The sequence below is a fragment of the Gadus chalcogrammus genome, chromosome 17 (assembly GCF_026213295.1).
Source record: "Gadus chalcogrammus isolate NIFS_2021 chromosome 17, NIFS_Gcha_1.0, whole genome shotgun sequence".
NCBI lineage: Eukaryota > Metazoa > Chordata > Actinopteri > Gadiformes > Gadidae > Gadus > Gadus chalcogrammus.
This window is the reverse complement of record NC_079428.1, coordinates 11,978,660-11,991,140: the sequence shown is the minus strand read 5'-3', so window position 1 is coordinate 11,991,140 and position 12,481 is coordinate 11,978,660. Positions and strand designations below refer to the sequence as shown.

General features: G+C 50.6%; 1 protein-coding gene across 5 annotated transcripts in view; it reads right to left on the bottom strand.

The window, feature by feature from the left end:
* The window catches only part of LOC130369694 (uncharacterized), a 43,376-nt gene extending 32,284 nt beyond the window's left edge, over positions 1-11,092 (bottom strand). For 3 of the 5 annotated variants that reach the window (XM_056575183.1, XM_056575186.1, XM_056575185.1), the window contains exons 1-3: positions 10,931-11,019; positions 7,063-7,182; positions 776-2,698 (exon numbers count right to left, since the gene is read on the bottom strand). In XM_056575183.1, the coding sequence (XP_056431158.1) occupies positions 776-2,422 (1,647 nt within the window). In that variant the 5' untranslated portion in view covers positions 2,423-2,698; positions 7,063-7,182; positions 10,931-11,019. Of the gene's footprint in view, positions 1-775; positions 2,699-7,062; positions 9,538-10,930 lie in introns of those variants that run through there. The other 2 variants (XM_056575184.1, XM_056575187.1) reach the window with 2 other exon arrangements.
* Positions 11,093-12,481: the final 1,389 nt, after the last annotated feature.

The window sequence follows — 12,481 nt, the reverse complement described above, 5'->3', positions numbered from 1 at the left end:
TGCCGAGGGACCACCGCCTCGGCGCTGCAAGAGGCGGAGGTGCCTTAGCGCTGCCCGGCAACAATCCCTTTCTCCGACTTGTCGCGGTTCAGCCTACTTCACATTGATGTGGACGTGGAAGAAACAGGAACGTCGGAGAACCCAACGCGATCGTTTGCGATTCATAATATCGGCTCACACAGCTTTTGGCCGTGATAAAATATATTATATGATATAGATATCCATGTATAATATGATATTATTGAGATAAAGAGCTCCAGGACTCCCGTGTATTCTAGAATATTTGCAGAACACGGCTAAAGGCTGCGATACCTCCACTGTAAACAGAGCACATGGTACCGTGGCTGCAAGCTGCTCAGGGCCACACCCCCACCCTCCTCCTTGACCCGCCTTGCTCCTCCTTATTTGCATTTTAGCTACAGACACCAAAACAGCGCATTTGGGGAAAGCTCAAAGTGCGACTGGCTCGGAGTGGCTGTAACTCTGCACCACGGCTGAGTTTCGGGAACGTCTTTGAATACTGTCTTAGTGGCACCCAAATACCTATATTAAAGCATCCAAAAAATAGTATGTCATGGCACCTTTAAGAAATGGAAAAGGAGTTTCCATTTTTTTGGTCTCGCAAAAATAATCAAACAAGTTCATTTTTAATGGAAGTAATCTCGCTAAGTAAGAACTTACTAAGTGATGATTTGTTCCCAAGCCTATCCAACTTGAAATGTATTATAATCGAGCTCCCAAAAGGCGTGTTAAAAACCACCACTGATGTACTCACCTTCATGCCAAAACAAGGTTTGGTACAGAGACTACAGGTGTAGGGGAAAAGTTCAGGTTTGACACCCATGTAGTCGCTGATCATGGCCGCCGTCGGCACTCTCTCGTCTGCTGGCTTGACTGGCGGAGGTCTCCGGATGGATTCATCAGATGCTGGAGGGGGCCCCTGGTTCGTAGGGATGGACCTGGGGATGGAAACTGGCCCTGGATCGGTGGCTGGAGCTGGTCTCTGACTTGTATTCCCAGCTCCAAAAGCTGCTTTTCGACATCCTGAAGAAGCCATACGATCGGCATCGGAATCCCTCTTAGGTATGATGTTGGTGGCAGTAGGTTTAGCAACAGGTGCTGCTAACTGCAACGCAATAGGTACCTTCTTTGGGGCAGCGATGGAAGTCTGGATCGACTGGGTGGCTGGCTTATGGCTCAGGGAAGCCTTCACGTTTGGTAAATGACTGTAAGCAGCAGAAGAGATGTTGGATCTCTGTGAGCCATTGGAGAACAGTGGAGCACTGGGTTTGGCTGGTGCTGCATCCATTGGTTGAGTGTCCCACATTTGGCTCATGTAACTGCTGCTGTGGTGTCCTCCATCCTTTTCTTCTTCACGGAAGCCTAAGGAATATGTACTCGTATGTCCGTATTCAATCACTTTACTTGGCTGCTGAAAGGTAGGAGGAGCTTGCGCCTCACGCTTTACTTCGGCCCCGGACACCGCCCTGGTTTCTGGGGCACGCTGGCTGCCTTGAGCCTGGTGGCCCGTGCTTGACTGAGAGGCAGCCGATGAGTTTTTTGCCTTCTTCTTGCGGATGTCTCGCAACAGGTAGGGTAGGTTGGCGGGAGAGAGCTGGTCTTCTGAGTACGCACAGAGATCCTCCAAGTCTTCTTCCTGAAGGTCAAAGCGTTGGAGGATATCCATGGCTGATTCACAGGTGAATCTGGTCTGGTTGTTATCAGCCTCTCTGGAGGTGGAAGGATGCTCATAGGCCAGTGACGATCGAGGAGACGGTGCAGAATCTGCTCCTGCAGTAGGAGACCTGTTGTTGCTAACATATTCATCGGCACTTGAATAACGGGAGACTGGATATCGCTCAGAAGATTGGGAATAATGTGATTGGGGAACGTTTGTTGCAGTGGGCGGGAATGAAGTGGAGTGATAATTGCTCGTTTGTTGGCCCGAAGGCCAATGCCAATTTGGGGCACCATTCGGCATCATTTCTGAATATCTTGCAAACTGTCCATCGAAGATGGGCGGTGATGATCTATAGCCAGCGGGCGCCAAATCCAGAGATCCCAGAGGCCAAGCAGTTGTATGATTATTCTGGTCTGGCGCCGGCATCTTTATTATCGATTGGAGGCCCGCCTCCTGTCTGGTTCTTGTGATGTGGACATCAATGGAACTCTCCAATTCAGTGGTTGGCTTACTCTGAACAGGGATATAGCCCATAGACCCAGGGTGCATCGATGGGTACATGTGGCTGGGATTCATAGAGGTTCCGGCATAGACACCATAAGATGCATGGGTAGAACCAGGGACCATGTGAGAAGGATCACCAACATTTCCAGGGCCTACGTGGGCACTTGCAGGTTGGTAGGGGTGCTGTGGAGAGTCCGGGCTCTCAGGGGAATGGGGGTAATACAGATCGCGGGACATGTTGGCGACCTTCAGAAGGCTGATTGATGGGGTGAAGGGGCTGGTGCTGATACAAAGCAGGGTTGTTGGAGACAGTCGTTGAGGAAACGCTTCTGTTGCCAGCAGCAAGGGAGCTGCTAATTTCAGTCAGAGCTAGCTTGGTCTTCCATCTGCGCCAAATGAAGACCAGCTGTCTGCTGGCCAATCGGGAGAGAGCTCCCGTGGAGCCCCTCCAAACAAGGGGCTAAGAGCGGCCCGGCGGCAGGAGGAAGCAGACTAGGGTCCAACAAACCAAAGCTGAAAATGGTTAGAAAAAAGAATAATAAGGTTAAACAGATGGATAACACGTTGACATTTCAAGGTACGGCCAAACTGAACGCGTTACACGCCTAACCTGACGCTTGATCATTGTGTGTCACAAAAATGGTTCAACGCGCCTACGCAGCTAGATGAGCCCGCCAAAAACGTATTTCCCCCCGCTACTTTATTTTGCCCTACAAACATGGCTGAGATCACCACCATCGCTGCTCTTTATTTGTTGTTGGAGTTCGAGGAAAGTAGGAAACGAAAGAAACAAATGTAACTACGGTTCTATGAATCCTGGATGACGTGCTTAAAGCACTGGATCTCCACCTCGCACATGCGCAGTTCGAGTACCTAATACCAACATAGTCACCTGTGACCCCCACGGGACACCTGGAAGGCTATATCTTCCGGTGTCAGAGGATCTGTTCCTAGAATCTTCTCGCGAGAACACAAGGATTCTGAGTGACTGAACGCTCTGGCGGTCATCCAGGATTCATAGAACCGTAGATACACGAACAGTACCTCGGACTGCCGTATACCGGCCGTAGCAGCAATGTAAGCCCTAAGCGCCCGTACCGGGCACAGCATCTCGGACTCACTCCCCTCAGATGGGGAGTTAAAACATGCAAGCTGGATTGGCTGGTTAAAATAGGTGTGTGAAAGCACCTTGGGCAGGAATAGCACATTGGGCCATAAAACCACACATGAGCCATCAGGGTTCCAGCGCAGGCATGCATCTACCGCGGATAGGGCGTGCAACTCCCCGACCCACTTCGCAGTGGTAATGGCGAGCAGAAAAGCCACCTTCATGGACAGCCACTTCAATCCTATCTGGGTCAGAGGCTCAAAAGGAGGTGATGACATGGCCTCCAGCACCAGGGGCAGGTCCCAAGCTGGAGTCCTCAGAGTCCTAGGGGGACGCAGCCTCAGGGCCCCCCTAAGAAAGAGGGACACCAACCTGTAGCACCCCACTGTGGCTCCGTCGACCACCTCATGTCGGGAAGAGATAGCAACATAAACCCTCAAGGTGCAATGAGAGCGACCACCATCCAGGAGGGACTGCAAAAACTCCATAACGGTGGCCACGGAGCAACGTGCTGGTCTACTGTCTTACCCCTACACCAGTCAGAGAATAACTTCCATCTGTTGGCATACTGTGCTCTGGTAGATGTTGCCCTGGCACTCAGAATAGTATTCCTGAGTGAGTGGGCCCTGCAGCGGCCAAGCCCAGAGCTGGAGGCGACGGGGATCTGGGTGCCAAATCTGACCCCCCCAGCTGCGAAAGGAGGTCCTTCTTGTCCTTCCAGGCGCCATGGAGAGCTGCAGCAGAGCATGCGCAGCAGTGGAAACCAGAGTCTCCCTGGCCAGTAGGGGGCCACCAGAAGTAGCCTGATGCCCCGAAGAAACACCCTCTGGAGTGTGGGAAGAATCAGGGGCAGTGGTGGGAAGGCATACAGAGGACTCTGTGGCCAGTCGTGAGCTAAGGCATCCTGTCCGAGGGGGCCGGTCACCTCCGTCCAGGAGAACCAGAGGGGGCAATGTGCGGATTCCACTGAAGCAAAGAGGTCCACCTCCGCCCTGCCAAAGAGACCCCACATCGTCTCCACCACCTCCGGATGAAGCCGCCACTCCCCCGGTGGAGGCTTCTGCCGCGATAGAAAATCTGCAACCTGGTTCCATTGCCCCGGTATGAAGACCGCCCGTACGCTGGCCACGCGGGGATATGCTGTTCAGTCACATCTGCATAGGGCGCAGAGACAGCAAGCCGAGAGGCACCACAGCTGAGGCAGCTGTCAGCCTGCCCAAGAGCTGCAGGAAAAAAAAATGAATGGCACCATCCTGCCATCCCCGAAGAGGGGGAGGCAGAGGAGGATGTCGGTTACACGCTGAGGTGACAGATGGGCCCTCATAGCATCCGAGTCCAGGACCATCCCCAGGTATGTGACCCGTTGGGATGGGTCCAGGCGACTCTTCTGCAGGGGTGCGAGAGCTGCCGCCACCACCCTGGTGAATACCCTCGGGGAGACGGAGAGACCAAAGGGAAGTTGAAAATGAAGATTGAAAATGCCGGCCGCGAAAGGCGAACCGGAGGAAGTGCTGATGGCGCGGTGCAATTGGGACGTGGAAGTATGCGTCTCTCAGGTCCACCGTGGTGAACCATTCTCCCCTTGTGACCACCCGCAGCGTGTCTGATGCCGTGAGCATGTGGAATGGTAGGACCATCAGGAACCTGTTGAGTCCCCTCAGGTCGAGAATTGGGCGAAATCTGCCATCTTTCTTTTTTACCAGAAATTACCTTGAGTAGAATCCTCTGGGGTGCAGCAGAGGATCCACTGGCTTGATTGCCCCCTTGGCCAGGAGGGTGGACAACTCCTGGTCCAGAGCTAAGGGCTTTGCCAGGTCATTGACGACAGTCATTTTGACCCGGCTGAAGGCTAGGGGCCGGTGTCGGAACTGCAAAGTACAGGCAGCCCAGTAACTGAGCTGCTGATGGGAAAAACACCCGACGACCAGCCTCAAGGGCCTAGCGCCTGCCCCCCCGGCCTCCTGAGGCTCTGGGGGGGCGTCAGTTGCGTTGTGGGGCAGGAGGCTGCCAGGTAGGTAGGCGTTCGGGGGCCCGAAAGCCATCCGTAGGCTGTTGCGCAGGCCGCTGAGACCTTCGTAGGCCAGCGGAGTAATCAGGTGGCTTAAAGCGGGGCTGGGGGACTACCGAGGGGCCCCCAGGCCTGCTAGGAGCGGACACACTCCTATTTAGACCGGACAGCTGCTGCCTGGTCTGCCTAGCTCGGGCAGCCCCCTCCAATGCTTCCAGGTCAGCTGACCCAAAGAGCTCCCCTGGTTCCACCGGCACCGCACGGAGGACCCTCCTACATGTCTCCGTCAGGGGCGACTGCGCAAGCCATACCTGGCGGCGAGTCTGTACGAGGGTGGACATAGTGCGCCCTAACTCCCTTGACATGACGGCAAAAGCCTGCAATGTGGCGTCACTCAGACTCTGCAGCGACGGCTCGACCTGGGCCTGCTGTAGAGGTCGAAATACCCAGCAACAGGTGGGAAAGGGAGTTCCCAATACGACCCTTGCGCGCCGCTGCGTCGTAGGCTTTCGACAGGAGGTCGTCTGTGACCCTGCACTGTGGCCGAGGACACCTGGCATTTGGCCTCAGAGCCTCATCAGGGGCCAGACTTAGGGAGGCGATGGCAGGCTCGACTGGTGGCATGCGGCCCAGCCGAACCTGTGCCGCATTCTGCAAGGCAGCCAAGGTCCGGGCATCCAACGTTGAGTGGGATAGGGCCCTAGTGTCCCTCCAGCAAGCATGGAGCTCCTTCAAGTAATCCTCTGAAGGAGGGACGGAGAATGTGGCCGGGACAGGGTTGCGCCTGAAGAAGGCGCTGGCGTCTGCACCGCATCGAGCTGCAGGCGAGCCAGAGCGGACCGCAGGACGGCCGCCATGGAGGTGTCTGCTGCCCCCTGCAGGGAGCCTTGTGCAGAGGAGCAGGAGGCCTCATCCAGTGTGTGGGAGGCATCGCCCTCTTTCATAACCTCGTTAAAGAGGTTAGCCGAAGCCGCCAGAGAGAGGGCATCGTCGAATTGGGACGAGGGAGGGCCAGGCTGTAGCCCCGCCAGCCCCTGACCAGTCCCAGGCTGAAGGGGCAGGAGGAGGGACCGGATTTGCTCCATGTCGGCCGCCAATCCTTCCACCTTGGCAGCCAGCCCGCCCCTTGCCTTCTTTTTGGGGGGGGCACCCATAGCCGCAGCCCCATCATGCCGCTGCCGCCCCGAACGACCGGGCTGATCGGGAGGTGACTATGTTGGTATTAGGTACTCGAAATGCGCATACACGAGGTGGAGATCCAGTGCTTTAAGCACCGCCTCTGGTGGTCAGTAAGGATGAAATAGAACCCAAATTGCCGTGTTTGGGTGCATGATAGAGCTTAGATCGGACCCAGAAAATCAAGCCCGGGTCTTGATTTTCTGGGCCGGGCAGAGAATCTAAACTCTAGTGCATGACATCCTCCGTAGGCGCTCTTAGCTGGGTGAGTTTCACCACCTCCTCATCGTTTCAGCACTCACTGAAACAATGATTTTGTTGTCCCATGTTCTTCCTGCTTCTGTGCGTCCTCCACAGGTCCTCGTCTCTCGGCCAGTGACGTCGGGTCAAGCTCAACGCTGATTGGCTAGGCGCATGACGCTAGTTCAATTTTACGCTAGTTCGTTGGGCGCATTATTTAGGTGCATAAAACGCATCTAACGCTTTAGCGTGTAACTCATCTACGCGCCTTAACCAATGTTTCCTATGCAAAAATGCCGATTTTCAACCCCTCTTACGTGCGTAACACGTTCAGTGTGGCCGTACCTTTAGGATCAAGTTATCGTCGTCATCAGGGGCCTCTGGTGAATGGATCCAAGCTGGTTTCCCCGGACCGATCAGGAACAGTCCAATTAGCCACGTCCTAGTTAGCGCAGTCACAGCTCCCTGTTGCAGGTAGGAATTGAAGACATACATGGCACGAGCAACAGAAATTCTGGTAGTTAAGCAAAGAGCTAGCAGGAGGGGCGGGAGCAACTGCTTTATTTGGTACAGACAGAATGATTTGCAGCCACAAGCAAACTACTTCATTGGAGCGTTGATATTACATGCATATGAAATGGTTGGGGAAGCAGATGGAACAATGAACAAGTTGATGGGGAACCGTCAAGTTATGCTATTTTCAGAATAGCTTCATACGCATGCTATGAATAAAAAAAATGGGAAAAACCACAGTCTGCAACATAATTTCCCTTTCAAGGCTAATTTTCCGATTTTTTATCGAAAGTAAAAGTAGGTGTTGCAGACCAGGATTTAACAACACGTCTTTGAAGCAGAATCTCTTACATAAGAAAATAGCCATTCTTGACAGCTTCTCTTCAGCATGATTTTTAAATGCGACTGTAATAATCAGATCATGCCAGGACGCAGTAATTCTCATAAACCGCTAGACACACAAATCTCACCGGTGATCGAGTTTAGTGTTCACCGGGACACATAGCTAAATCAGAGCCTGAATATCTATTGAAAATCTAGTAGGTTTCTAACTTAAACAAAAACGAAATCAGCAGATTTACCAGGAATGCCTCTTTCAAAAAAAGTGGAAAGTGAAATCTTGATACAGATCCAGCGACAGTTTGCATTCAAGTGTGGACGGCAGATCTGTGTTACAATCTGGCGCATGCGCTCACAAAGGCTGCATTGAAACGAAATGTCTGGTTGACATGCTAGTTCTTGACCTGTAATTTGTAACCTCTAGAAGTAGATGGATAGGGAAAATGCTGTCTAAAAGGGTTTAATCTTTAATCTGGAAAGGTGGCAAGCACCAGTTTCTTTCACAATACTCTTTATTTTTTCTCTTTGGATCCGCCATGGCTGAAACATCAAAGCCACCGTAGAATGTGGCTGTCATGTACGGCAGCGGTCCCCAACCCCCGGTCCGCGGACTGGTACGTGGGTCATTTGGTACCGGTCCACAGAGAAAGATTTTTTTTTTTTTTTTTTTAATTTCACTTCGCAATACTGTCACTCTTTTACATGCCATAAGTCTATATGCAGTTGTTAGATTGCATATAACATGTTTGCATTTTTGGCAACCTCTGCGCAACATAACCCGTACGCATTGTGTAGTACGGAAAACGTTTCCGAATGCGTACTACCGCCACAGTATACAACGGTAGGTCACTACGCTATCCCACAATGCAACCGGAGTCTGGTAACGAACAAAGAAGAGATGGCTGGCCCGACACCACCAACAGCGGATTAAATGTTTCCGCTGTTGGCATTAAATGTTTCTTTAATTTAATAACATTTTTAATTTAATAGCAACGATGACAAGACGGAAAACAGGTAACTTATCAAGGTAATTTTGCCGGCATCTGAGGGGAGATACGTCATCTCCAAACATCCAGTGGAGTTTCGGCGGTGTTCGGATTCGTTCAGAGGCGTTCTACGCATAGCTGTAGACCAGGGGTTCTCAAGGTTTTGACAGCTGAGGGCCAATTTAGGAACCCAAAATTTGACTGAGGGCCGGCAAAGGAAAAAAATGTAGGCGGGAAACTGTCAGCATCCCAGTGGTGAATAAAAACAGTGCACCGTTGACCTCTGGGAGTGAGGTCAAGTGAGATCTAAATCACAAAACTGAGGTTCATCATTTCAAAGTAATGTACAGTCGGATTAAAACTAACAAATAACAGGATTTAAATGAAAGCTACAGAGTCGACTTTTCTCTTTATATTTATTTATTTATTTTTTAACTTACATCTGTATGTCATTGCGGGTCGCAAGGAATGTTTCTGCGGGCCACCATTGGCCCGCGGGCCGCACTTTGAGAACCAATGCTGTAGACCGCACTACACTGTCAAGTGTAGTACGGTCAAGTAGTAGACACTGAACAGAAATAGTATGTACTAAGTATTCGGATTCAGCCAATGTCTGATATGCAGAGACAGCTTCACGCTACCAGCGGTTGTCTCGTACGGTGTGGAATGAGAGCTCGTGGCTCGCCTGCGTGCTTGCGCATTAGCATACTGCCTGAGAAGGCAGTATCGCTGTCAAATCTACTTTCTATATACCGTTCATACCGTACACCAGAGCATGTGAGCGGAGCGGAGCGCCGCGCAATTCCCGCTCCCCGCTCAGGAGGAAGTCCGCTCATTCGCTCTGCCGCTCAACGTTGTGCCAGGGCGCTCCGCTCAAAACCGCTCCGCGCTCGTCTTAAATTTCCTGCCGCTCCGGCGAAATCGCTCCACGCTCCGCTACAAATTTTCATAGTACTTCCCAAACACTAACCGGTGTTGCGGGGGGGGGGGGGGGGGGGGGGGGTTGGAAGGGTCTCACGTGACGCGTTTTATCCAATCAGGTTGCTTCGATGCTCCCATATAAACCCATTCTATTCTACGTGAACCACCTACATGTAAGCCGCTAGAAGCAGTTAAAATCGGAGCGGACTGGGGCGGAGTGAAATCCCCGCTCCGGCCTTTGAATTTAAAACCGCTCTGCACTCCAACCCGCTCCAACCTTATTTCTTCCGCTCCACCACCCGCTCCACGCTCACATGCTCTGCCGTACACCCCTACTTCAAATTGATGTTAGTTTCCATCAGACTCCCGCGGTAGCCAGGTGTCTTGTCCAAAAGCGAGCTCAGTTGGCGCTGTGTGTTTCAAGATTCTGAAGCAAGTGCTGAGATTCCGATTGGCCCAGAGAAATGTCAATTATAAGAATTATCCAATAATGTTTCTAGCGCCCCCCCGTGTCGTCAGTTGTAGCTTTGTTTTGTTGACTTGTGGATAGGCCTACTGATGTTCAGTGATTTTAAAAGTAGCCTCAATTAGTCCTGCATGAAGACGGAAATGATTTGCTGTTGCAAAGAATCGTTTATGAATGCACTTTTAAAAAAGTTGTGGAAATAAAATGTCATGTCAATACATTTGATTAGATATTGAAAGTCATCATTGCCTGGAACACACAAAAGATGGCATTCAATGAAGAGGCGTGTATTAAATCAGGCAGACGGCCACGGGAATTTTTTTTTTTGGGGGGGGGGGGGGGGGCATAAAAAGGGTCCCTGAAAAGTGATGCGCAAAACCATGAACGAATAAATGATCCACTCACAGATACGGATCATACGTACAAGATTATTGAAGTCATGCGCATGGAAATCCTAGAACAAATGAACTATATCAAAGATCGCACACAAGACTCTTTCAGTTTCAACGACTCGTTCATGAATCACACACGACTACCCCAAACATCATACGCCCATCTAGACTTCTCTCAGCGTTGAGGCACTGCATCCCACATAGCAAAAAAGCAACGTACATCCAGCTGTTTCATTATTTCTGATACACCATATTAAATGGTTGATGGCTCATTTAAAAAAGGGAGATAACAGTAAACAGACGTTTGCTTGACTAGCTAGCTGTAAACACCAGAGGCACTAAACGGCGTGTCCGCGTGGTTTGTGGTGCAGCACTATCGGTTACCAACTCAAACCCTGATTCAGAAAGTAGTCGAGGCTTTTATGATATACTTGGAAGGCGATAAGCTCAAGAAAGTTCAGATGCTGACTCCAAAGTGAGAGACGGCAGCACGCCAGCCCGTTGCATAGCCGCGCTGCCCCCGAGTACACCAATCCGGGCTGCACTTTTAAACAACATACGGATAAATGTACTATCAGACACCGGACATATCTTACTTGTCTAATATCGTTGCTTTGTTTGGCTGGGATCCACGACTCCTGACGTCTCTCTCTACAAGGCGATGTTGGTTGCGTGCTTGCACAAGCGAGGGACGAAAACTCCTGGGTTGCCAGGTCTGCCTTCATCCCCCGACTACGTCTACGGGGTTTCCAAGTCGGCCTTAAAAAAAAAACGCAGCATAATACCTGTTTCTTTCCCAGATGAATTATGAATTGTGGTATTCGCAGTTATTGAGTTGAAGCAGAATACTTCACATCCACAAACATTCATTGTTTATATAGGCATGCTTCAGTACCATACAAGTGACACATTTTAAAAAATATAGAACATTAGTTTATCAGAAGAATAATTTTCATTTCTCTCACAAATACTAGCACAAACCATACGCACATTTTTGCTGAGTCGCTTGCCACGCTTTATAATCACTTGTGATAGGGTGACCAGATGTCCCGGTTTTGCCGGGACAGTTCCAATTTTGAGTTGGGTGTCCTGAGTCCCGACAAAAGCCAAATGGCGCTAAAATATCCCGGTTTCCACCAGGCACTATGAAATGTCCCCTGCTGTCAGCGATTACATAGCCAACGTGATGTAATTATAGCCCGATCATTAACTTAGATTGAGTCAGTTGTGCTACTTTTTTTTGTGGAATACTTGATGTGGCCCAGCCTGACCCAGACTCTACCTCCAGCCAACTTCTCCAATGTACCAAACCTCTCGACAGCAAGGCTGATGATGATGGTTGCCATTGATTTGAGCTTCCTATCTGCGTCGCCCTTCGCTGCTGATTCTAGGATCGTATCCACATCATCATCGAACTGGAGCCACTGTTTCTCCTTTCTTGCCGGAGGCCACTTGACCCGACGATGTTCGGTTACTCTGCCTTGGTCTGGGGCTACTGGTAGGTGGAGGTTCCGAGCACTGTGGGGGGACTCCGGGCCTGGCTCCCCCTGCTTCTCATCAGGGGTGATCCCTGTGCGCTGTAACAGTTGCTCTTTCAACAAGCATTTCATCTTGGCCTGGTGGACCTTCAGGCCACGCAGGTTTTTGCATACTTTGCCGCAGACACATTCTGCAATTGTTGTCGATAATCTGTTTGCGTTGGTTGTTAACTTTAGGACCGTCCTATTGGGGTGCTCATTCTCCCCCCCTCTCAGGCACCCCTGGGGGTGTATTTCATTAAGGCTTATAACAAGTTTCAATTTTGTAGCAAATACTGGACACCTAAGTATATGTCTATACTTATGAATAAGGGTCAACAATATAAAGAATTTACCTTCAATACTATACTCTATTACTTGTTAGATTGCCTTTGTTCACCTGCTTTGGAAATGTAAATGTTTATTTTACAACCCAATAAAGCTATTTGAATTTGAATTTGAGAGAGAGACGGACAGACAGGGCAGTAGGGTGTACATGAACAAAAAAAAACTGTTTAAATGTGATCCGAATGTTTCCCCCCAGAGGAGCCGCTCTGAGTAATAGACCAACTGGGGAGAAGTGAGCCAGAGTCACTTTCTGAGATCAACACAACACGTCAGTTCCTACAC